We start from the raw sequence: 27,299 nt of genomic DNA, 5'->3' as shown, positions 1-27,299 counted from the left end.
TACAACAGCATAATCCGGCCAAGGCTACTTTTGCTTCTACCGGCTATGGTAAGGAGAAAGGCGAAGATTTCTTAATAGGTAGCTAATGAACTTTCTCATCTCTTGTCGCATCTCGGTTTCCCTGAGCTACTTAAAAGCTTGTCTCCAAAACAATTACTCTGATTGCAAAACAAAAGCACAAGCTATATGTACCTGCCAAAGACAAAACTTAAGGCAGAAAGACCCACAAACAAAGAACAACTGAAGATAGCTGCAGTAAAGGCCCGGCAAACATTACAAAGGAGAAAGCACAGCGTTTGGCGATGACCATGTGTTCCAGGCTTCAATCAGTCATTACCTGCAAAGGATTCTCAATAAAGTATTAAAAATAAACATTTTATTTATGATTGTTTTCATTTGCCCAATTAAATTTGAGCCCTTGAAGCAACGGAACTCTGAATGAAAATGGTTGAAATTTTTAAACATTGTATACGATATTTTTGTTCAACCACTTGAATTAAAGTCTGCACTAGAGGACTGCATTGGGAGGCAGGTCCCGTGGGAGCCACCAAAAAACTTGCAGGCGCAGTGGTCTTGCTGGTGTTGTGGGTGGGAGCGGGTGGTCAGGCACTGTACCTGCGGGTCCCGGTAATCCCCCGCAGTCCAGCAAGGCTGCCTTCGCGCTGTTCCCTTACAGCGTCTCTTCTCTTGCTCCCCCCAGGAACACAGTGGAGTCCAATAACTAGAGCATGGATAGTCTGCAGCCACCAGGACTTGGAAAACTAAGGCAAGGTAGTGTTGTATGTTTTAAACAATGTAGTCGACAGTCCATTATAGCTTCATTCTTCACACTCAGACAGCTTTTTAGTATTTATTGAGCTATATCAGGGGTGTCCAAGTTTTTTCTGCAGTGGGCCACTTCATCAGAATTGTATCCGTGCGCGGGCCGCACTCATTTTTCACAGCGTGAAAATATGGCCTTTAATAAAATATGCAGATTAAAATAAAGTAAATGACACAAAACCTTTACTTTTCCTCTCACTGATTTCTGGGCCTAGAAAGTTTTGTGACTACAAATTCAGGATTCTGGATAAGTAAAAATGAAATAGTTCTATTTATTTTAGGGATGCACTAAAATGAAAATTCTGGACCAAAACCTGGTCACTTAGCCAAAACTGAAAATGACCCCCACCCCACATACTTTTAATAAAAGTAAGTTACACACCAAAATTGTACAAAAAAATTATATATTATGATTGTTAACAGCAATCTCAGGCATACCCAGATTCCAGCATGTACTGGTTGGCTGGGCATTGTACCAGTAATTTTTTGTCCAATTTTAGTAACCTAATTTTAGTAACCTAAAGTAACCTAGTAACCACACTTTTATTAAAAGTAACACACCACAATTGGACAAAAAAAAATCAACAGTATGACTTGGCATGATAAGAGTGGGATTGCTAACAGCAAACACACTCTTTTCATACCCAGGCAACCAGTAAATGCTGGAACCTAGGCATGATGGGACTGTGATTGCTGTTAGCAATCACACTCCTATCATGCCAAGTCAGCCAGTATATGCTGGTACAGGGTGGCTGTAAGTGCAGACCCCATACTGCTGGCAGCATCAATAGACAAGGGGGGCAGCTAGCCAGGTTTCAGCATGTACTGGCTGACTTGGCATGATAGGAGTGTGATTGCTAACAGCAAACACACTCTTTTTATACCCAGGCAACCAGTAAATGCTGGAACCTGATGATGGGACTGTGATTGCTGTTAGCAGATTGCTGTTAGCAATCACACTGCTATCATGCCAAGTCAGCCAGTACATGCTGGTACAGGGTGGCTGTAAGTGCAGACCCCATACTGCTGGCAGCATCAATACACAAGGGGGACAGCTAGCCAGGTTTCAGCATGTACTGGCTGACTTAGCATGATAGGAGTGTGATTGCTAACAGCAATCACAGTCCCATCATGCCTAGGTTCCAGCACTTACACATCCATGCTATCACACACACACACTCATTCATTCATATACTCATTCATTCACACATTCATTCCCTCACAGGCATACTCATTCAAACAACCTCCCCCACCCCCTTACCTGCTCTACAGCTCTCGATGCCGCTCACAGACTTCAGCAGGGGGCGCGGCCTCCCTCGTTCTCCCCACAGAGGAGGCAGGACTGGAGCAGAGAATAGACCCTCCCACAAGTAAGCGGCAGGGCTTGTGATCCTGGCTGCCGATCTCATGCGGGCCGCACCTCGAGGTCACGCGGGCCGCATGTTGGACGCCCCTGAGCTATATAATCTTTTCTGCATGTAGTTCTCAATAACAGTCCTATATTTTGCAGCTATGTACAATGGGTTTCTCCGGGTAGTCCTTCTTATATGCATACAAAAATGATTCTAGTTAATTAACATTACCAAATTAAAGATGGAGGTGGAGGTGTAAAAAATGTGTTTGGAATTTTAAATTTGGTAAATATTAAATAGCCACCAAAATGTGTTTTTTTTTTTTTAATTTTCTTGTTTACATACAAAGGTTTGCTTATTTAAGCAACTAGTGTGCATTACACTATGCAAAGCAGTCCAAGTCCGAACCTCAGCCAGCTCATGTGAATTTCAGGTCAACCGAGGTCTAATAGTATCTCTCCGGGGGTAACTGCTTTGGCCGCTAGCAAAGTGAGCAGCTACATCAAGAAAGTCACTCATCCATTGCACACATGCTGAACATATGCACAGGGATGAGTCCAGTCAATATATAGGATTCCAGGTATATCTAACTCAACATATCAAACTAAACAAATATTTACAAAACTCTGGCAAGGTCCACACATTACAAATGACACTTACAAAACTTGCCCTTATCCTGATTAATTTGGACTTCTGTAAACTGAGCCACAGTATCCATAGTCATTGTCGAAAAACAAATAAAAAGGCATGTCGCTTAGGTAGGACGGATCTTCTAGGATCTCCCCAAGAGGAGATCCACTGAAGTCTTTACGTCCTCTCGTACGAAAAGCCTTCAAAGGGGGAGTGGGTGCCCTATTCGTAACGGGTGGTGTATGATCAACTGAGCTAGTGGATAGTCATGGCTCCTTTTCATTAATCCCTTCAGATTTGGGGTGAGTGGTTATTATACCTGGGAGCTTGTCAGGTTTGACCCAAAGTCTCCAGGTAAAGCCCAGGCTCCTGGTTAGTATCTTTAATTTCCTGGCATGAGAGTGGCATTTTTTCACATCCACTCTCTGCCTAGGCTCTGCCCGTCTACTCTCCATACATTCTTACCTACTCTCCAGGCACCTCTCATTCTTTGAAAACCAACTAGTACTAGCCTGATCCCAACACATGACTAGCCCCATTCCTACACATAACTACCTATGTGCCCAGGGTAAACTCATTACAAAAAGTGAGCTTCGGTCACATACAAAGGTATCCAGATGATTTCAGGTTTCAACACCAAGATTTAAGCAAACAATGTTTTCACAAAAGATACTACTTCTAGAATCTTGTTACAGAGCACAATGATTATTCACTTTATAAATAGTTTATTAAATTAACAAACACCTGGATTGTGTGCGTTGGTTTAAGCACTGAACTGATGACGACATTAAAAAGAAGAGACACAAAACAGTTTGTGGCACGAGAAACATATTCCTAAATATATATGCAAGCAAGAGACCCCTAAAATATAGTTAAGTGGTCATGTAGACCTCAATGAGTAAGTTTAAAAAAAAAAAAAAGACATAGATCAGGAAGCGTAATTTGAAATTAGAGGGTGGAAGACTGTATTTATGAAATTGATCTTTTATATAAGAATTACCAGATACTTTGAGTAGGCTTCCACTTCCACTTATATATAATAGACTGCTAAATAAACACCACTGTGATAAAAAATGAAATAAGTTAATAAAACAAACAATAGGGCAAAAACAATTTGGTTTTAGATTTGGTTTAAGGAATTTAAATAACATATGCAAAAACTGAATATTCTATGTGAGATCTAGTTAATTCATAACATTATTGCACATTACCACTGCCCTACTTTGGAAATGTGTTTTTACATGAACTCCATATTTAAATACAGTTGTTGCTGGAAATGAATGTTCTAGGAAGGTAAAAATTGCTTCTGACTCCTTCCCACACCTAGTGCTTCTCACCGATAAACAGTACTTAAAGATTTCCAATGCACTGGGTATGTAACTAAGCAGGGGCCACAATCTCTTGCCATATTTGCAGCACGTGCTTTTGCGTTGTAGGTGGTAGTCCAATCCTATATTCCTTCCACATAACAGTTCGTTACACATACGCATTGTGACAGGGGAGTGGAAAGCAGCCAAGAATCACATATTACCGGGTACTCTTAGCTGCGGCTTCATGGTTTTCCAAGCACGCACTGTAGTCCTTCGCAATACACTATCGATGCTCCAGGCCTTTGGCGTCACAGTGTATCAGTTCTGTTGGTAAACCATGCAGCATCGGCATGACACGTGAAACTAGCCAGTTATTCTGATAGAGAGCCCTTAAAACAAAAAATGCCACTGGGGCAAACTCTTTTAAATCTGCAATTGCCGGATCTGTCTTAACATAAAGGTGACACATTTTGCAACTGATTTATATGTACAAATTAATAATATGCTATATTTGAAATCATCTTGTTTGTTTAAAACAAAATTGTACTAATGGTTCTGTTCCAATTACACAAATCTAACCCTCACAAATGAGTTATTCTTTTGTGTAAAGGTTTAATCTCATCAAATGAAAATAGAATATTTAAAAAAATGATCCCTCCCTTTCTATGTCAATCTTTTGGGTCACTTGAAAATATGTACCCAGTGAACAATGTTTCCATGATTAAATAATTCCTTCTGGGAAAGGTTTTGGCACAAAACAGCCCTGACCCGTCAAAGCCACCTTATGTGCATCAATGAGCCTCGGCCGCCCATGACCCTGTTGCCGGTTCACTGCTTTTCCTTCCTTGGACCACTTTTGAAAGGTACTGACCACTGCAGACCGGGAACACCCCACAAGAGCTGCAGTTTTGTAGATGCTCTGACCCAGTAGTTGAGCCATCACAGTGTGGCCCTTGTCAAAGTCGCTCAGATCCTGACATTTTTCCTGCTATTAAAAAATCAGTTTTGAGGATTAAATGTTCACTTGCTGCCTCATATATCCCACCCACTGACAGGTGCCATGATAAGAAGTTTATCAGTGTTATTCACTTTACCAATCTGTGGACATAATGTTACGGCTGATCCGTGTACAACTACATTTATATGAGGCTATTTGTAAAAATATTGAGTTTCAGTTATTTTTATTATTTGGTCTGCATATTCCATTATATTATGTATGTAAAAAGAAAACCCTACCTGCCTTAAAAGACATCTACGTATAAATTGTGTTCGGACTCTAAAAATGAAAAAGGGGAATGGTGGGTTAACAAGCATATGGTAAGAAGGCCAAAAACCTCAAGGTTTTAAGGTACAAAATACCATTAGAAATGAAGTGCCAGTCCATCTGAAAAAGAGACTTCTGAGGCACCAAAGGCTTATTTAACTTTACATCTGTTTTTCCAAAAAAATGTTTCAACTTCAACTAAGGACTCCATTTTTTTTCCTCTTGAGCAAACAAGTCTATATCCATTTTCTTATCTTAGTACCAAAGGGTTTAAAATGTAATAACCAAAACATTGCTTATAATCTATACAACTCAATAAAAGCTGAATTAAAGAAATGATGAAGGTGCGTCTATTCTCTGTAAGTATTATGTACCCTGTAGTGTATGCGGTGAAAACTAGAACATGGCCACTAGGGGGAGGCCAGTGATCACATTCATTGGCTTCTTTCACAGCTTTTATTGTTGAGCATAAGTTGCTATAATGAATGTTTTATTTTATTATTAAGCATTACTCTTATTATTAATTCATATTATGCCAACAGACTCCACAGCGTTATATTCAGTGACCTGCAGCTCCACAGCAGCTGGAAAGATATCTGTAGGCTGGGTGTCAAACACTGATGATGTTCAGAACAAGATTTTCTTTTTTAGAAGAGAATTTCCAAATGTATTCAATCATTTATGGTGCTGGTTGATCCTATGCTCCTATGTAGTCTACTATGCTAATAATGCTACTTTTTATTCACAGAAATCACTTTTTGACACTCTTCTGTCAAAATATATACATTTCACTGGGATTACATTATTCTGACTCTGGTATTCATTGCAGAAGCCAGTCTCTGACCCTACCCGAGCTGACTGTCTCCAAATAAGTGCACCTAGCTCCACGCTTTTCATAGTGTTTTGTGGTGGAGTAGAAGTCATTGAAGATCTTCAGCTAAAAGCATACTTGGTTTCTTGCGTGTTCCTGAATTCCAAGGGAGGGCAGAGGGACCTTATATATTTGATACTGGCAATTCATATCTACCAATCATCCCATTTTTCATGAAACAGTCACAAAGTTCAGACATTGTCCTGCTGTCCCCTGCAGCTGATCACCCATGACTGACCTACCATGTTGTGACAATGATATCTCTATCACAGCTCAGTTGTGGCCACCTCTTGATGAATTGAGGCTGAACGCTGTGGCCAGACTGGTACAGTAGGTGGGTTGTCCCATCATGGCCCAGACTCTAACCTCAAATGAAACCTGAAATTATGGGGTTTTGGCAATTGTATATACACCAGTTTGAAAACTGGGACTTATTATTAAAAGGTCAGATGAAGACCTATGTCCATCCTCGCAATCTGTCAATATGTTTATATGGCCCTTCCTTATGAAACTGTGTGTGTTAGTTGCTTAGTAGACAATATAGCTAATACATCAAAACATGTGGAGCCCCACCATTCAGCTAAAAGAAACTCTAATCCCGCCAAGCGCCATAATTCATAACACTGGTACAGCTTTTAGTGGTAGAATTCAATTTGATCGCAGGAATGACAGGTATTCCTCCAGCATACATTTGAAAAAAAGGAAATTATGGTAGACAGATACAATCTGTTTGTTCTTAAACTATCAAAATTAATAAGAGACTGGTACTGGCCCAGAAAACAATAACGGAGGCATCCTGTGAAGCATTGAGCTCCAGGCGACTTGTACAAAACGGTAAGGTGTCTGTTGCGAGTGGCAATCCAGGGCCATCATCTCTTGAAGGAGCACATCTGTGCCTTAAACACGTGAACTTAGTGGGGCATGTTTAATAAGGGATAATGAGCATCTGCGACTTGCTCATAAATCACTCAGTGTGGAAATTTGGTACATGGATGTACTTGGAATGCAAGCATTAAATTACAATGTGGCAAGCATGCATTGACGTGCAGGAAATGCGGAAAGAGTGTAGTCAACTACAAAGAGCTTTCACAATATGCATTCATTGGGTTGCAGTATGTATGACGAAGCCATAAAAGCTACAGGTAACTTGTGAGATATTCATGGGAACTTCCAAAGTTATGCAAAACAGGAAGAGTACCATACACTATTTAATTAATGAATTTATTAAACTAGCACAGGAACAGAGTTATTCAATGGACCACAACTTCCTACATAGCAAATAATTGCACTATATACCTGGAGGCTAATTAGGTGCATCCCTTAAAGTCAGGCTCTACTCAAATAGCCTGCCTAAGGCTGCAGGCTTTAGTACAGGTTATTTGACTATTATGTTTTAAATTGTAGGATATTAGAAAATTGCATTAGGGTTGCAAAGAATCCTTGGCTGAGCACCAGTTTCCCAAATCTACGTACCCTTACCATGGCTGGACTAGAAAATACAATTAGCCCAACATTTTAGTAGGGTTTTTAAAAGGTTCTTGTTATAATGTTGTTTTTTTAATTAATCGTTGTTCCAAATTCTAATTCTCATTGGAAAGTTGTCAAGCATGACAAAATATATACGGTACATTTCCAAAATACGTTTTGGTAGTGGGATGTAGGTGGCTGACCGTTATTGTAAGTTTCTGTATGTCGGTGGGGAACACAGCAATTAGTGCAGAAGTAATGGGTGCCCCCTCCCATTAAGACAATTCTCAGTTGGAGTTATTGTTTTAATTGATTACAAATACAAACTCGACTAGAGCACAGCCGGTTGTGCTTCCATATTGATAATTGTAAAGTTTGAAAAAACAAACTGGCATGTCGTAATGGGTTAGTGTTGCATTACTTGACAAAGATCAGTTTTAACCTAATTACGGAAGCCTTGAGTGATATAATAAGCTATTCACAAGACGTTTGTTTTAACCATTGAATGTACTACCTCTCTGGCATTCTTGGAATCCAAGGGCAGTGGTGGAAAAAGCCTTTATGGGACCCCAGTGCAGAAATAGTCTTTTCCTTTCCTGCTGCTGACTTGCCTTTTCACCTCTTTTGCCCCCAACCAGGATTTTATTAGTTCCCATTGCACTGTGTAAACCTGTGATATATTGATTTGAACATCACGGTTTAGGTTTTCTAATAAAACACAGAATAAAGCAAGAATTCAGTGCATATCGATTACATTACATTATTTTATAGCGTCAGCAGATTCCCCAGCAAATTCAAAAGCACCTATAGCTAAGGCATAAATATTGGGGATATCATCACACTATACGGCCATATATTGCTTAGCCCGTCACTACTTTAAGATAACCCAAGTCTGACGAGTCCTATGGTATTCGCAGGATATGTGCTGAATTCTTTTGTTTTATGTATTTACTGACAATTATTATTCTAGCAGCAACCTGGGAATCTGTACAAGCATACCCCACATTAGCGTACACAATGGGGTGTAGGGTATTATGTAAAACAAAAATACACTTAAAGTAAAGTACTAAGTTTTTTCACATATGTGAAAAATATTCAATCATGCAGTTATGTGTCCATTCCTGTGACGCAAACGTACGTAAAAAGAGGAATGGTTGCGCTGCAACTATGTCCTTAAGGTTAATGTCCTTTAAAGCGTAGTACGCCTGTATGCCTTTTTATGTATTTTGTTTTCTAATAAAACAACCAACCTTGTGTTAGAGGTGTAGCTGGAGCCAAGTTATATCCACATGTCAGCTTTTCTGCCTATGCCATACCTTCAACCTATAATGTATTAATGTAATATAATTAATTGGATATAAAGAAAAGCTTAGATTGTTTAGCTGATTGCATGTGTATTTTTGTAGTTTTATTTATTATATTATATATTATTTATGAAAACATACAATACATTGATGTCAGTATCATGCTTTCCACTTACTTCCTATACGAGTGGCACTTTGATCCATCCACACACACTACTAGCTGGGCGGATGTCACTCAAATGGTGGATAAGTAGCCTACGCAAGTCACACTGTTTGAGTTCCTGCCTCGAGTCTTTTAATCTGTGTTTTGTATTTGGGGTTAATTTGGAGATGGCAGTAATTGTGTGTTTTAAACCTATTTATTCCACCTGACCTGTGAGTACACATCTGCTGTACTGCAGCCTTGGCCTGGCATCTGACAGTGGCCAACGCTCGCAACCCTCATCATTCTGATTAAAGGTTTGGTTTTGTTAGGATGTCATGTACAGTATATCAAAGGAGATCAGTAACCAGTCTGAGAGTCAGATGACAAAGAATACAAGCAGCACATGCACACTTAAGCACCGTTTCCTGAAGAAATGGCTTAATCTAATGAGTCATAATGTGAAGGGGAAAAAATGTTGTGAGTGGCCCCAGCTCTTGAATTAAAAAAAGAAGTGGCCGGTCTATTAATATGTTCCAGAAAAGTTGGAAAGTCACTGTTGGGTCTGTATGCTAAATCTACTTCTGGGATAGGCATTCTTTAACAACTATAATGCCCATAAATACCACGGGGTTGTAGTACGCAACACGTCGAATGCCAGAGATACCCTATTCCCAAGACCAAGTCTCCCAAAATAACGAAAAACACACAAAATTGAAATTGAAGTCTCACAGCAGAGCTGACACAATATGCCTCCAAACATTTGGAAGCAATTTATCATATGTGTATTGGGCCCTGTCCAGATTTACTGGTAAATGGATCTGTTAGATTAGGAAATGATTCTCTTCTAATCAGGGTATAATGAGGAGCATTTGTTCTTAACCCGTGGAACAGTCCAAATATCACTGGCTTTTCAGAGGAGAAACACATGCTACATTTTATTCGTTGCTTAAAGGTGAATTTGCTCCTTAAAAAAACATGTGCTTAGAATTAAATGTATCAAATAAGTCTTCCTAAAGTATAATGACTTAATCTGGAAAGTAAGTGCTTAAAGTCTGGTTTAGGCTTGGAATTTCCTTGTGTTCTTTTCTTAATAAGTATGGCGCATGAGGAGTGTTCACAAAGTGTATAGTATACAGAATAAGGTGAAAAAAGACAGGTGTAAACTAAAATTCAAGATGTGTGAATAATATAGGAAAAAATTGTAAATGTCATGCTCCAATATTTTGTCTCTAAAATGCTACCTTTTTAATACATTATCCTAGTAGCTGTCAAAATAATTGTTCTTAAGTATCTATAGTTAAATGAAAAGTTGGAGACAACTGTTTTGGACCAACGGGTCTCGATCACCAGCCCTTTATCCATTTTGTGAATTTTGCCAGGTGGAATAGGATTCGGTGAACTGGGCTTCAGTCACTGGATGAAGACACAATTACCGGTTATCGCTCACATCGAGCTGCATATTTGGGAGTGATGCTAGACCAGAGTTACTGCATCAAACATGCACCATTGTGGAGATGAAGATATTGTTGGTGTTCACTGGATGCTGTGGACTACTGGAAATCCCATGACGTTCAACCTGTATGATGCACTCTTGCTAGTAATATGGTCTAAAACAGAGGATGGTATGAATATAATCCAAAAGCTTTTAAGTAAAGTTCGATAATGGAGTTAACTCACAAGGTGACAATTTACAGAGCAGTTCAAATTTAAATTTACAAACCTAATGGGGCATTATAAAGGGATAATAATCCCTAGTTAAATCCTTGTGAGGGGACTTTCAAACAACCTCCCTAATTTAACTGTGCATTATGCAGGGCTGGCTCAGACCTTCCTATGGAGAAGCTCACTGGGGTTGGTCCTTCATTTTCCCCCGAAAACGAACACGAACTTCCCGCCATGTCTAGTAAATATACCCTAAAGATGAGAGAACATCCTAGCCTCTCTGTCCTGATCTATAGATTTTCTTTATGTTCTTTGATAAAACCGATAGAAGTCAAAGTACTTTTGTAATAAATAAATAAAAAATCATAAAAGTAGAGTAAAAAACATACCTTTAATGGCCAAGAGGAATAGTAAACGCAAGCTTTCAAGACACCGACGGCCCTTCTTCAGGCATAGGTAAAAAAATTGATTAAATGTTTAATTTATTTAATCATGCCCAAAGAAGGGACCTCAATGTCTGGCATGCTTCTGGTAAATACTATCCTCTCAGCCATTTTCTACTCCACTTTTGTGATTTCTGTAAACACTGTTTAGGTGTCAGAATACCCTTAATATTCTGTTGGTCTGTGATAGTGTGCTTGCCAAATTGATTCACAAGAAGACAATACCTTCCATTTAAGCTTTACCACGAACCGTGTGATTTATGGATTACTAAATATAATATTTTTTTAAAGGACAGTAAAAGCATTAAAGCATTATATCTCATTTGACAGAGATACAGAAATAATAAATAAATCATATTATAACCTGTGGGAACCACTTGAAAAAACATCATCTAAAGAGAACGGTTACAGCTCATTGCAACTCTATTAAGTGTGTGTTCAGGGGGAGAGCAAGGCTCATGGAACTGCTAAAAGCTATGAATGAAATTGTTGGCAGAGCGTTGGTTTGGAAGCATGCAGTCTAGTCCAGCACAAGTATGAGTTTCACTGCCTATTCTCAAGCTATTTAGGACACAGCACTCAGTATGCCTTTAGCAGACATCGTACATCTTAAAAGAAGCACTAGAGCAGCAATAGATGAGAGTGCAGAATAAATCAAGTGGGTGTCATTATCTGTATGCATGCAATTATGTAAAGTTCTCTATGGAATGGAACGATGATGCAAACATTATATGTGTGTTCCATTGGCTGCCTGCCTAGAGACTCATAGATTGCAGTCCTGTATAGTAATTGAAGACAAAAGATATGTTCAGATTACTTAGTCCATTGTTCCGCTAGACGCTGACAATTAACAGTATTGATGAATTGTCATGTAATCCTATAGACATGCATTTTTGGTCTATCCAATTTTCAGTAAAGTCTTTGAGCCTAGAGTACTGCGCTAAATTAAGATGAGGATAAATCGGGTGAGAACCAGTAAATCACCTGCACAATAACCATAGAAAAGCAATGAGACTGACCATACGTATAACTTAATATTGTGCCATCTTTAATTATATGCTTTGATTCCAGGTATGATGAGCAAGCAATTGTCTGGCTTTACATATTTTAGGATCCTCTAGGTGTATTTACTTAAGATACCGTAGATTGAAGAAGTTAAGACCTGGGGCTTTTTAGCATGAGACGTTGAAACATATATCAATGTGCAGACATGATGTCTAAATGAGGAGGAATGACTCATAATGACTGCCCAGCATTAGCCAATAGCAAAGTTGCTACGGCAACTGGATTGTTTACATGGCATTGATGAAGTCACTTTTAGCCAAAAGATAATTGCCTAGACAATTTTGCTGTTAAAGATTGAGCTGCACAACATACCAGCGGAAACTACCTGAGAATACACATAGAAATATTTGACGGGGACACAAAATCCCTGCGAGAAGGCCAGTATGTTGATGTAAGATAGATAAGGACAAATCTACTGATAAACCAACCATCCTAATTGGATTCATGGGTGGCCTGCTTAAGGACTTACTAACAACGAAGGGCACTTGTCTACTGAAATCTCCACCAAATCCAAAGTACACAGTACTACCTTGGGTGTTATATCCCAAAGGTGCAGATTAAACATGTTACAGAAACCTAAACCTAACCTAGTCCTGGTTTAGTAGATATTTCTGATAGTCTCTGCTATATTAATGTCATTAGAACCCAAAAGTAAAAGTAAAGTATTTACTACACTCATTCTTGTGCTACATGCCAGTGCTGGATTGGAGATTAAAATATAAAAGAGATTAAAATTATATTAAAGGAGATGAAAAATAAAAATAACATCCATGATAAATAAAATTACCATTATAAAATATATAAAAATGATATATATATGCAGCTACACACTGTATGAGACTTATAGCATGCAGACACCTGATACACTTTTGCAGATTGCGGCCGGGTATACAGTATCTAGCCGGCGGCCACACACTAAATGACAGGATCTGCATCGAGACCTGCAATGGAAGGCTCCATTGGCCACCAGCCACATTCTTAGTTTGCCCAATGTTTAGTCCGGGCCTGTCAGGATACTTTTTAATATTCAGAATGGGTCAATGCAATTACTGTGTTTTACTATTTTATTTACTATATTTGGTTTCCTTTATATAGCCAGAAATACACGAATGAATAAGAATCTTTTAGGTTTAAATGGTATATCAATGTGGTTATGGCTTTATAAAATCCTATATTCCTCTAACTTTTTTGTCCTAAATAGGATCCACTTTTTAAAATAAGCATTTTCTTAGATTAAACATTGCCATGCCCATGGGATTCTAGTTGGAATTTTGCATCATTGAAATTAAATTCCATCCACAAAGCCCAACCAATGCAAGTTGAAGCCCACAGCCCAATATCCAATGTATGTTTAGGAGACTTAACTATTTGGAAACTGTAATTGGTAGTTTACGGGGATCTTGTGAACAGTCTTGGCTTAGCTGACACAAATCCCAGACCATAGCCATCATGATTTGGGCTGAGTGGGACAGTAAAAAAACCTTGTGAAATAAAAACCAATACACAGTATTGTAATGATAATTTATGTGAAGTGCAAACATGAATATAATCAAAAATCCTAAAACTCTATTGGTCGCCTGCAGGGGCCTCCTCTGGCATCAACCAATTGAACTAGCCTCTACCTACGGACTGGGCACAGGCTGAAGCCACTATTTTTTTTAGGAAATTGAATCAGAAATAAATAAAGAGAAGAGATATTTCCATAATTTTGTCTGTGATATACAGTAATGTCAAAAAGAAGAAAACCTTTGTTACTAAGAGGACAAGAGAGCAGAAGTTCTTAGACCTTTACAAGTACCTACACATTTCGCAGCCATACTCTTATCTTCGGGAAGGGTCCACATAAGGAAGGAACCATACTATGTAACAAAGTGGGGGGAATACGATGGGGTATTGGTAAAAAGACTCAAACATATGCAGTTATCAATGCACATAACAAGGACAAGTTCTCTCAATGTATTTTTTTTTTCCACAAAAAAGATCTACATGTACTCTTAAGAGAGTTTGACTCCGAAGACATAATCGACTTCCAGAACAAATAAATCTGAAAAGTTAGATTAACCAGGAACAGTGATTCATCTTAGGTCTGGTCCTCCTTGCACATTCCGCTCCATGCCACATAAACAGCCTAACAGGTGGATGGAAGTTCTTAGCGTGTCTGGATTTTCTGCACTGGAATTTAATGACCCAACTTATATTAATTTGTGAATTTAGAGTTTAACTGAATAAATCATATACTGACAATTTAACTGGTCTTTACGAAGCAAACTCAGACCCATCTGAAGGCCACATGCCTGATACGACCTAAAGGGCTTTTAACGTGTCTTAAAGATGTAACTGTTACAGTAAATAGTTAGCAACATTCATTTGTTTTGATTTGTTAGCAGCTGTCAGATATAGATGCTATATATCTATCTATCTATGGGGGGCAGTACATGTGATTTGTATGTTTTTAAGTTCTTTATTAACATATTTAAAGGTTGTTTGTTTTATTGTTATTTTTTGCTTAATTTTTTTAACTTTTTTTCAGCCTTTTTTTTTATTAGACTAGAGATTTCCATGGGGTTCTTGTAGAATCCAAGGACATCTCTTGTAGCTAGTAACTATAGGGTACCCCTTATGATGTCTTGGTGAGATAACTGGGGTTCCTTTAGTTTCTCCTACTTCTCACTCTACAGATTACAAGGTGATCAGAGAGCAAGGCTCTGAAGTCCTGCTTTCCTGATCACAGCATGTGTGATCATCATACATGGGGTGTGGCTCACTGGAGAACAGCAGGTCTCTGCTACTCTGCACAATGATTCCATGTTGTCACCTTTGATCCTGCAGGAAGGGAAGGCCCAAACCATGGTCTGCCCATTCAAACTTTTTTATTTACCAAGCCCAGACTGGCCATCTGGCAAACCAAACAAATACTTAGTGAGCCATTGGCTTATGGTGCTGCACGGTCGCTCCCCAGGCATTGACAGGATACATGTCAGTATGAGTGTAAGAGTGCAGTGTATACTTGTGTGTATGCATCAGGCAGCCCAAAGTCTAGCATAGAGGCAGCAACACTGGCCCTCGCCGGCAAAGAGGAGACCGAGCTGTCTGAGAACCTCAATATGGGGCTGCAGTGTTGAAGTTAACCCATGAATACCAAATACATCAATTGGGACACTTTTTGTGACTTATGTCATTGGTCCTTAAAAGGGGCTATATGGTATGTTAACTGTTTTAATTCATAAACAATTTTTTACAATGCAATGGGAATTTGTAATAAAAATAAAAACAGCCACTATTCAGGGTGTATGTTTCAATATCTCTTCCTCACTTTTTACCCCGGTGCTTTACTTGCTAACCACGATGGAGGAGACTGTAACCGGAGCTGGAAAGCTTTTGGAAAATGTGTTCCACTGCAAAATAAACTCTCTGTAATAATAACCTTTCAACCTTTAAAGTAGCTGCTTCACATAGACAAAACATTGAGTGATCCAGTATGTTAAGCAATGGAGTTTAAGGAAACCTGTCGTATTCTTCCCTTAAAAGTTTAATCACATCAAAGACACTAGTAGTGCAAGGTCAGGTTAATGTGACCCATAAAGCACCCACCTACCAGCTACTGCTGCGACACGGCCAGTGGTAAGACTATCCAGTAGAGCACTGGGGGCCCTAGGCACATACCTAGCATGCCTGCATCTACAGAGCCCAGGGCCTGTAAACTACCGGCAGTATACAAGAAATTCAATCGCAAAAATCTAAATAAATAATGAAAAATTGTCTATTTCGCCTGATAATAAAATCCAGAATGGCTAATTTGGATGATTGAGGGCTGTATATTTAGCAAATAGGGAGACCAGATTAAACCATCTACATTTCATGTGTTGCACACCAGCGTGTAAAGTGCTGAAGTTCAGAATGTGAAATGTATAAACTCACAGAAAAATGCCCATTCCTGTTATAAATCCCACATACTGCAGGGCAGCACTATGCATATACCAGGTCGGCACCATGTGAAATGTATATGTGTCCCAGAAAAATGGCTGTATGTAGTCACCGGGTAGGCAATGGTAGCTTTTATACTATTTCTGCACCAAAGATGCTGTAAGGGTTCGGGGAATCAAAGTTATGGACCTAATCATACATAACCTAATAATAAAAAAAAAATCAATAAAACAATATGTGTCGTATATGCATGTTCTCACTCCATCCTCTGAAAGGTGCCCAAATACCTCTACATGGCCCAGGGGCCTGTGAACCTATCTGTACATATTTCTACATTTGAGAAAGCATATTTTTAACCCTTAATATATTCCTGGTTTGCCCATATATTATTAGGTTATTTAAATAAAAAAACACAATTATCCCTTATTCACTGTATGTATGCCAGTATATACAGTTAATATATTGCAAGAAAATGAACGTGAAGAAATTGAATGCCTATGGCTCTGCTTCCAGACACATTTTGTTTTGGTGAAACCGCAGCTGCTGAAGTCAGGGGTCTTAGGGATTTTTAAATGAGACGCTAACAAGGCAATGGCCATTTAGACCCTATTATTGTCAGCACTTTTTAAGTAAATTCCTCCATTGTCATTATAAATGGACACTTATGCGAGAGCTATTATAATGATTGCTTGGAAGAGTTAACCCCATGGAGTCCATATGCAAGCCATACCAGCCCTACCAACCAGGGACATACTTTGTGACCTTTCTTTGTTATTTACTTAATATGAAGTGACTGATGGGCAGTGAAAAGGTTAAAAACCAAACATTCTACTTTGCAGGTTGTTTCACATTATTGCAGCTCCGCTTGAGTCCCTTGTGATCATTTAGCCCCCAAAAACCACTTTACAGGGGATTACCCTGGTAGGAACATTTGGTGAGATCTCAAATGACGTTCACACATATAAAAGGGATCATTTCGAGAGTGCAAAATGTTTAAAGATGGAGTAATGTCAGTTTTATACCCATTACTCGCTCTTTAGAAGAGAGGGGATCCAGCTGGTGGGCCCCCAACATAGCAGCGGGTCTCCTATTTCACCCCTGCATCTGGCTCCTTTTTGCGCTGTGCAGGGTTAAAGTGTATTTTGATTCCTTAGAGCTTCTCACATTCACCCTCAAGCAAGAAAATAAACAATGGGAGCTGTTTGGCAGAACACTTGCTGCTAAAAACTAGTCCCAGGTGTTGTGGGGCTTTTTGCCCCTGTCTGTGTGCAGAGTTGTGCAGCAGATTAGTGGCTAATGAGGTGAGAAGCTGGTGACAAGGTGAGGTGACAATCATCATGTCACACCTAGTGTTTGCACAGCAGAAGCCAATTGATCATCTATACTGATAAGGTTCTGGGGATTGTTCCTCAGTCCTCCTCCAGGTGGGAGACTTCCCTGCACTCACAGAAAGTCATCTCCTGCTGCTCTGTGTGCATTCACTATGGAGCCAGGGCAGGTAAGGGCTTTGAAGTTCCCCCGGCTGGGGCTAATAATGCCTGCTATGAGGACAGCTTTTGCTGGGTCTTGGGGTGACTTTAGTGTCCTATCACTGGAATAAGTAGAAAATGTGACAAAAGTGGTATGGCCCAGGCCTTGGCATGAGAGGCCTACAGTGTGGGACTGTCCCTGCAGGTGTACTAATTATCATTGTATTAAAGGGGGCTTCTGAAACATGCATACATTCACCAGTGTATATTTCAAATCATAGATTTCTTTTTTTCTTATTCACTTTCTAGATGTGACACTGAAGTTTGAAAGACCATTGTGTTTTACTAAAGGTCTATTAAAAATAAGTGACTAGGAAAAAAAGGTCAGCAAATTGCACCTTGAGTGACAGAGATCTTTGTCACCATCAGGAAAATCAGATAGGCGCCTGCTTGTGTCCCATGAATTTAGAATTTGATGTTCCTTTGTATATTTTGAGTATTATGTGCCGCAGTGTGCAGTATGTTTTATGCCCATATAGTTCTCAAATTGTCCACCCCACCCAGGCCAAGGCTACCACCATGAACGGCTAAAATGTACAAGCTAGGTGATTGCCTCCCCATACCACCAAAATATTTTAATGGCCAAAAAGGGATACTTGTTTTAGGAGTTTGTGGTGAGATGTATTTCTAGGGTGGCAAGGTTTTACTAAGTTTTATGTTATTGATAGTTGATGTAATTGGGTGAAGAATCATTTATTTTAAGGTTTATAAGCACATTTCTCCTGTTTATAAACACATTATTGAGACTTTTTAGGGCAGTAGAACACTGTGATCCACTCATATCCGCAACACATTCTGGGCTCTTAGAAAACAGGGATATCTGGGGAGGAACAAAGAACACGGGGATTTGTGTCCCAAAGTGGGATACTCTGCCCGAAAGGTTTAATTTTGACCGTAAACCTGGTGGCAAATGTAATGCTTAAACGCGATTTGCTTGCTTGGATATGTGACCGGAATGGTGCTTTACTGGATAAGATCTAGCCTTGCAGCTATTGTGACACTATACCTCTCGTTATGATCAGCCATAATTTTAATTGTCGAGACTGACAATGTATACCATGTCTATACAAATGCAGAACTTTCCTGTAAAAATCCTTAAAAGAATATATACGTATATTTAAAATATAACATTCATATGTATTTTATTTTCTTATGGGTGACAAATTTATTGAATGGGCCACCTTAAGAACCTATTTTATTTCTGACCTTGTACACTGATTTGCTGGTGCTGCTTCATAATCCGCACCCTTTAATGTACATTTAATTGTAAGAAAGAAAACTTTAACTAGGTTAAGGCAAACTAGTTGTACATTGTTTTGATGGTGAGATAAGGTTTGTGAGTTCACGAAAAGATTATATTCGTGTATGTGTGTGCCAAGATAAAAAAAAAAAGTTAGGAACAGAGACAACCTGCTGCAAAACATCTAGTTATCTCTAGGCAAATCCACGACTGATATGGCATAACTGTATAAATCATATTAAATCTCGGGTCAGATCTGGGACATAAGTAAAGTAATCAGGTCTACTAAAGATGGTGTGGAGTGTCTGCAAGCCATAGCATGTTGGAAGCTTGCAAGAGGACACTTCGGCAGAATGTAATATTGTACCCCTCTGTGGTTAGGAAGAGGTTAATATTGGTGACCTTAGTGGGAATACTGCAGCGTGTCCCAGCTGGTGCCTGATTGGAACATCCTGCGGCCCGTGGCAGAGGAATTCCAATACACAATGGTCACATTCACAACCCAACCCTGACAAAGAACAGGATTGGGAAACTTTCATAAATAATGCCTCCCAACATACGGATCCAAGATTCCATATGGAGGATCTTGAAAATGTGTGCCTAGCAGGGACCTAATTTAAGCAAATAGTGAAAAGTTTTTCCGGATTACCAGTAGGCTGTTTTTTTTTTTTTTTTTGTTTGTTTTGTTTGTTAAATGTAGGTTTTGGACACACGTAAATTTTTTTCCCTCAGTGCTAAAGAAGAGGGAGTTCTTACTTTTCTTCTACATATCTATGGATCAGTATGTTACGGCCTTCCAATTTAAGAGCAATAAAAGTGGTGTCCTCTTCTGTAGTAAGATTGCTAATCTTCTTTAATTTTAGGAGGCCCAAGTCCAAAACATTACCGTGGGTTTCAAGAAATATTAGAATTTTTGAATCTGGGAAAAACATGTTTGTCTTCAAACAGAACACGCATAATTTAAGAACTTTGAGGTTACGTATAAATAGTGGATTGTGGTGCAATATTTCAAGTGGTCTTATCACCATAACAATCAGTGGAATGTACTCGCTGATTGCACCAGAATAGACCTTTATATATAGGAGCATCTCCCAAGCTGTGTCTGCGACCTTTTAAGATCCAGTCATGGTCTACTTCATAAAACAGGCTGGGCCTTAAAAGACTGTGGTGGTAATCCATAAAAAGCATTCCTGGTGCGGAGTTTGAGATGTCTTCATATGAAAGCAATTGATATTCACCTAAAGGTAGCCAGTCAAAGGCATAAGTAGAAGGAAGAGTAATGTGGTGCCACCTCTGGTCAGATCTCACCTGGTGTATTCGAGACCCCATCTCCAGAAGGAAATAGATTTAGGCTACCAGAATGTGCAATGGTTTACAATATGAACAAGAGAGAAGTACTTATCTAATGAGAAGAAAAAAGATCATAGCGTAAAACTAGAGGGCCAACGTTTTACATCACAGAGAGGGTGGTTGATAAGTGGAACAGCCTTTCAGCAGCAGTGGTAGAGGTAAATACAGTAGGGGAATTCCAACATGCATATGGCAATCCTGAAAAAAGAAGTCCAAGGACTGTTTAAGGTTTTTACAACCCCCCCCCCCAAAAAAAAATGGGAAGACTAAATTGCTATCAATTGCTATTAATGCTTCTATATGAAGACTACAGGAGGTACAGAATGATTTAATTACCGAAATCTAATTATATAACCCACTCATTAAAGTATTTTCTTTTAATTCTGCTGTGTGGACGATGTCGTCATTTTAAATTCACACAGCTGACGGAGAGCTGGTAAAGTTCTGTAAGGTGTGTATCGTTTATAGCCCTACCTCTGTCACTCGAAGGGTTAATCCGTCGGGAATGTTGTGGTAGGACTTAAGGCTCTGCTTGTTTCCTCAGGTGGCATTTTCACAAGAAGCGTTGGCATGCTCAGACGGCACCTCTGTACCGTCACACGGCAAGTCACTTCCAAGGGTATTTTGCAACGCATAACTGGTGACATGCCCTGTCACGTTCATGCTCCGGTACGTGTAATTATGTTCCTGGCTTCTAACATGTCTGGTAGCAGTAGTTGTCGGAACACACCCAGGTACCCAGTGCTGCCCAGGGAGTCCTGAACGTCGTGAAACAATGTTGCTTTCTATTGCGGGACTAATTACAATAATGGATACAGCTGTTTTAGGCCCAGTTGAATCCTTAGTTAAAGTTGATACCTTTTTATTGGGCCAACATAGAAAAAGATGTCAAATTACACAACCTTTTGGGACCTCAGAGATTATATGGAATGATTTCTTCTGCAGTATTATTTTGTTGTGTGTGGGTTTTTTTTTTAATGTTGGCTGACGAAAAGGTATCACGTTACAGTAGAGACCCTAAAATACAATGTAAATAAATAAACAAATAATATATATATATTTGTGCTAATAATGGGTGGCACGATGCCTTTCACTAGGTCATGCCAGGGCTCCTTCGCTATACCGGGCACTACACTACGCAATGGCATTTGTGAGTACATCCTATAAATGTAAATAATACTAGTCCTTTTTTCCTTGTCCATGCAGGTAAACGGGGGTCCTGAGCTGCAAGGTAACAGCTTGGAACCTGGTAATATAATAAGTGACTTAAGGGCTCTCACTCGGTTCACTCGGGCTGTAAAACGGTATTAAGATACCCGATATCATGGGGGCAGCAGGGACTGATAGGGTATTTGGGAATATTTAGTATTTAGATGTTAATCATTTTAGGTGGATGCTTACTGATATTTTGAATGTACGCCCCATGAGATGCTGTGTTAAGCCCTATTTAAAAGACACTCCAGCCATCATATGTCCTTTTTCATATGATAGCTCAGAATGCAATTGTGGGGGGGGGTCTGCAGAATCAGCACCATGTGTACCCCCCACACCAAAAAAAGCAAAAGATCTTGCACACAAGGGTCCGATGCAGGTAGGCATATTTCATTGAACCCCCACCGTTTCTGTGCAGAAGAGAAGGGTGAACGCGCATGCATGGAAAGTGCTTCCAATGAGTTCAATGGGATCTTTTTCCTGCCACTGATAGGCTGCTTCTAGTGGCAAGAATAATTGGGCAATGGAAGAGACAGGAAGCTGCAGCTCCAGATTTTTTAAGGTAAATTTTATTTATTTTTAATGTATATTAAAGTACTTTGGTGCGGCTGTATGGGAAATGAAGCTGTCCATGTAATGTGGAATATTTAATATATTGGGGTTGTTCCTATGTGATATAGATTTAAATCTGAGTTCCTTACTCAATATGTATATAGGTAAAAATAAAGTACGCTGCTTTACACAGCAAAATTGTATGTTTTATAGTCTGCTGCAAAAGGCTACATGAGAGATCCCAAGTCCTGATCTCCCCATGGCATCTGCCCTTTGTAATGCAGAAGCTATTGACCCCCCGTAATGCAGAAGCCATTGACCCCCCCCTGTAATGCGGAAGCCATTACCCCCCCCCCTGTAATGCAGAAGCCATTGACCCCTTGTACCTACCTTACTCCTGGCAGGATCCTGTGAAGCAGACCTGTGGGTACCACTGGAGATGTTGGTGATGATATAAAAGCTGTGATTAGTGAATCGCCACAATCATGGTGTTCACATGGAAAAGCCAAATTGTCATTTTTTTAAATGTGTAATAGACACTTTTTTTGCATTTGGCTTATTGGGGGGAGGGGAAACCGTTTCGAAGGGTGATTTGTGCAGGGGAAGCAGTAAGCTAAAGTAAAGAAACTACATTACATTACATTTATTTATAAAGCTATCCCACCCCATTCATTATTATTACTAAAATCTGATGTGTTCTAATCAGTTTGTACACTAATCTTTACTGCAACACATTTTTTTCTCCATTTGTCACCTTTTTTGTTTTTTGTTTCAGGTTAGTGGGAGGTGGTATATATTTTAGGGTAAATCCTAGGTTTAAATCTTTCTACATTGCGCTAAATGTTCTTAGCAGTTTTATATTCTGCTGAGTTAATCTAAAGTTTTACATTTTTTTTTTTGTATAAGGCATCCAGGTGACAGGCAACATGGCACCTTTACACTATGTAGATAAAAACTCTTCTAGTTAATTATGTATATCTCTGGAGTAACTAAGATTCCAGGACAGAAGCTCCTACACTAAAGTACCGGTAGTAAAACTCTTGTGGAAAAACTGACCGTGGCTAGATAAGCGTGAGCTTCGGTACGAACGATGGTGTCTAGAAGAGATGGACCCAGCCCTGGAAGGGGATCACTGCTGGATCGGTCCGTTTACAATCTTTACTTTTCTGCTTATTCCTGATCATGTCTGTACATGAGAAAAGAAATGTCTTAATAAACATAAGATTAGCAAAGTATAGCAATTTGGTATTTGCAGTAAAACCGATGTATTATTTCCTGCTCTGTGTAATGGAAACATAGAATTTGATGGCAGATAAGAACCATTTGGACCATGTAGTTTTCCCATGTAAAGACTTGGACCGTAATCATTCCCTCCTTGGTCTTGTCTTAGATTCAGGAGAGCTTTATGCCTATCCCATACATGTTTAAATTCACTCACTGTATTAGCCTCTACCACGTCTAATGGGAGGCTTTTCCATTTATCTACCACCCTATTGGGAAAGTAAAATGAATACATTCATTTTATACCAGTTTTTACTCTAAGATCTATTTGATATCTGTGGAGGAGTCTGAAGGAAGTTGTTTTATTCCCCATAAAGTTCTGATTTTCTGTGAATTTGTTGTGGCCGCTTACCCGCAGGTAATTCCAAACCGTGGTGTGTGTTTTAATTACCGTAATCAAAGACAGAGTTAAACTTTTAACTGTCTGTGCTAAGGATAACTAATTGTAATCCTTGCATTCCAGATCAGTCTGGAATTTAGAAATTGCTGCTGTTGGAAAATTTTTCTTATCATTTCCAGCAAGGTATTTATGTAATGGTGCATACTTGCAGAGCAGTGTGATTATATAAATGACCAGTAAATGGGCTTGAAAGAGCCAAACAACTCATTTAGTGCCAGAGATTCATTACAGACCAGTATAGATGACCCTCCCGTAACAAACACCAGATACAAGTGAGAGGGAGGTTTCTGTAGGTGCCAGCATGAAGACCCAAATATGACAGTATCTGGAGTTTCCAGAACAGAAAAAATATGGCTTGTAAGGGTTTGTTTGCTAAACAGTGAGTTGCGGGCAGATAAAAATAAACCTATATTAACTGTACATTGCGCAAGATCAAGCTTGGTGCATTTCTCCTGCTTGATGAACTTAGTTGGTCTGTGATGAAGGTCTACTTTGACTCACTTTGGTCCATCATAGAACACAGTGTTCTTTAAAGAAATATACGTTTATGTTAGTGAGGTTCTGAAAAGTGCTGCTTATCCTATTATTAGGATAAGGATGAAGATCTGTAAGTCCTGCAGTAGAAGAGTCAACCGTAAATGAGTTAAAGCTGATGGGACTGAACGTATATTGAAATGGTGCCGGTGGTTCTTGTGCACACAGCCTATAAAATGCAGGAAAGAATGCACATTATATATTGTGAGACTCCCACGAACCCGTGTGCACGCCAGTTACATGTAAAGCTAGTCACTAGTATGTATAGGAATGTCTCGGCAACAAAGCAGAAAATTCATCTAAAAAGACAAGTTTCAGACATTTTCTTTGCATTGGTCATTCTGCGACCTGTAGTTTATATCTACGTCTTAGCTTTGAAATGGCCTAATATATTTAGATACCCCTGTGTATTTAACTTAAGTCAGAAGCAGAAGATTGACAGACGGGCACTGAGCTTTATAGAAATGTCATCTTTTGCGAATGCTTCATCAGTAGCTCTGTCTGAGCCTGTAATGTATCCCTCCTGTCTTAGCTGTTTGTCATTCTTTTAAATTTCTTTATACATGGTATGTTGGGCGGAGGGTGTTGGGAGATCTTACGGAGTCGACATTATAGTTGTCATGCTACATGATAGTTTATTAACCCTTTAAATAAATCAAGAAAGGCTTGTGGAGGAAGAATGCCAGTATGGAACTGTAAGAGCCCTCTGGCAGTGACCTATTTTGGCCTAGGTCCAGGGGGTGGTAGCCTCAGGCACCACTACTCAATGGGCTATTTAAAAGGGAGATCACCGATCTCTCTTATTGGGCCAAAAAAACACTATAATTTTGCTGCACTTTGGCCGGTTCACTTTGACTCATTAAGCTGGGGTGTAGCAGGGATACAGCTATCTATTGGCATGGTGCAGAATCTGAATGTAAATCTCTGTCTCACCTACGCACCTTGATGGTTGGGTCGCTGTGGCTCCCAATGTTCCACTATTGGGTACTTAAATGCTTGAGCTGTTTCACTTTAATTACAACAGGTATTTCTCTTTCTAATTTTCAGTTTTCTTAAGCCTTGAGATATATTATAATGTCTTTTTCCCCGTTTTCTATATAAAATGTTAGTTGCTAGGAAAAAAACTGGCTGTTCGGTGCAACAATGGTCATTTGTGCATAGTGTATATGGGGAGTGAAGAACATAATTCTTCATGTTTAAAGAAGGGTTAAAACAAACTCCGGATTGTCTTTCCTGTGTTGTCTCCATAGCCTAAAACTGTCGCTGCCAGGGCTATGAAATTATCCTCTTTTAAAACAGTCAGACAAGCAGCTTTAGATGACAGGTTTGGAAAAAAAAAAGCCTTTCAGTGTCATGTATCAGAGCTTTCCTGAAGTTCCATTGTGGGGTTAAGGCAGCCGACCTCATGAAGACATCTGGCAGAAGCTGTGGGTGTTGGCTGTGGCAGATCCTAAGTTCGTACCAGTCTCTACAAGGGAGCTGTCACGCCTCTGATTTATCATTCCATAATGTCACGGGATATGGGATGTTGAAACTGTGGCTAGAATGTGAAATACCAAAAACTTGAAGATTATGATTTAGTGTCTGGGGAGGATCACTGCTGGCCTCTGTTCACAATTTGTAAACCTGGAACATGTGCGCTCCAAAACCTGTTATATGCATGGGGGCACATTCTATGCTTGGATTCCTCGATTTCTCCCCTAAAATGATGTTCTTCCAAATTCATAGGAATTAATGTTCATGTAGATACAGTACTCTTCAAACATTTACGGTCGCTTAGAAATGTCTTTGTTTTTTTAAACAAAAGCAAATGTTGTCCATTAAAATAACATGAAATGGATCAGAAATACAATGTACATGTTAATGTTGGAAATGGCTGGTTTTTAATGGAATATCTTCATAGGCGTACAGAGGCCAAACTTTTGAACCATGGTGTAGATACATTTTAGATCCTATACTGATAAACAGTGTATAGTACCAAAGTAATGTAATAATACATAATTTGATAAGGTAACAGAGAGAGTACAACATTGCATTGTTCTATAATATGGAATTATTTTCTATAGCGCTTCCAAAAGAAAATGAAACTACCAACAGACAGAATTGTTTTATCTCGAACAGATCAAAAATGGCACGTGCTTTGTACTGTTAAAGAGGAATGGGTCTAAACTTAATGTTCTGCTTTAAGCTTTTCCAGAATTTAATTTTAAAATTGCTCTTTAAACCAGAGCTAATTGGACTGGAGCATTGAATTTTGTTGTCTGGAAATTGTAGCATTAGTCAGAGTTCAACATTCTTCTTTGTCGGGGTCAATGATACAAGATCGTCTGCTGTATTTAAGCTATATTTGCAATTTTCCACTACTTTTTAATTATGGCTGTATGTTGGTCTAGAAGTCAGATTGAGAACTGAATTGAGGGAACAAAATGGCTATCTACGGTATTTTGCTATATGATCTTTTTTTGGAGACATTCAAGCCCTTTACCTGTGGTAGTGATGGATAGTTAATTTTTTTAATCAAATCATTGAGTTTTTAAATATGCCCGATATCCCGAATTGTCTTGATTTAGCCAAGAAGAGAGTGTCACTAGGAAGAATGCACATTCCCTCGCCTGAAGGAGGAACAAAAGGGCAAATGGACAAATGAATACATAGGCAAGTACCAAACCATCTAGACTACACAGTGTTTAAAATGTTGTAAAACCTATTAATCTGATGACTATTACTATAATTCTTACATTTATTCTGCTATTTAATATCTACAATAGAGATACTAGACAGTTTTGCCATAAAGAAAGATGATCAAAACGGCTTCTTCAGTAATGATGAATGAAGAAGTGTTGGAGATATTCACACCAGATCACTGAGCGCCTGACTTGCAGTAACCACCATGCAGAATAGAGAGCAGACTGCTGTTAACACACTGTCCATCACAACTGTTT

The 27,299-nt window shown here is 39.2% G+C and overlaps 1 protein-coding gene across 1 annotated transcript in view; it reads left to right on the top strand.

Moving 5' to 3' along the window:
- Positions 1-10,663: 10,663 nt before the first annotated feature.
- LOC149278419 (zinc finger protein basonuclin-1-like) overlaps positions 10,664-27,299 on the top strand; it is a 49,897-nt gene continuing 33,261 nt past the window's right edge. The window contains exons 1-3 of the mRNA XM_089501980.1: positions 10,664-10,787; positions 20,923-21,047; positions 21,585-21,682. Coding sequence (XP_089358106.1) covers positions 10,664-10,787; positions 20,923-21,047; positions 21,585-21,682 — 347 coding nt within the window. The remainder of the gene's footprint in view (positions 10,788-20,922; positions 21,048-21,584; positions 21,683-27,299) is intronic.

Source organism: Sceloporus occidentalis, unplaced genomic scaffold, assembly GCF_023333645.1.
Source record: "Sceloporus occidentalis isolate IW3139 unplaced genomic scaffold, rSceOcc1.0.p SCAF_189, whole genome shotgun sequence".
In the NCBI taxonomy this organism is placed as follows: domain Eukaryota; kingdom Metazoa; phylum Chordata; class Lepidosauria; order Squamata; family Phrynosomatidae; genus Sceloporus; species Sceloporus occidentalis.
Note: the sequence above shows the minus strand (reverse complement) of the source record. Positions and strands in the feature narration are given on the sequence as shown.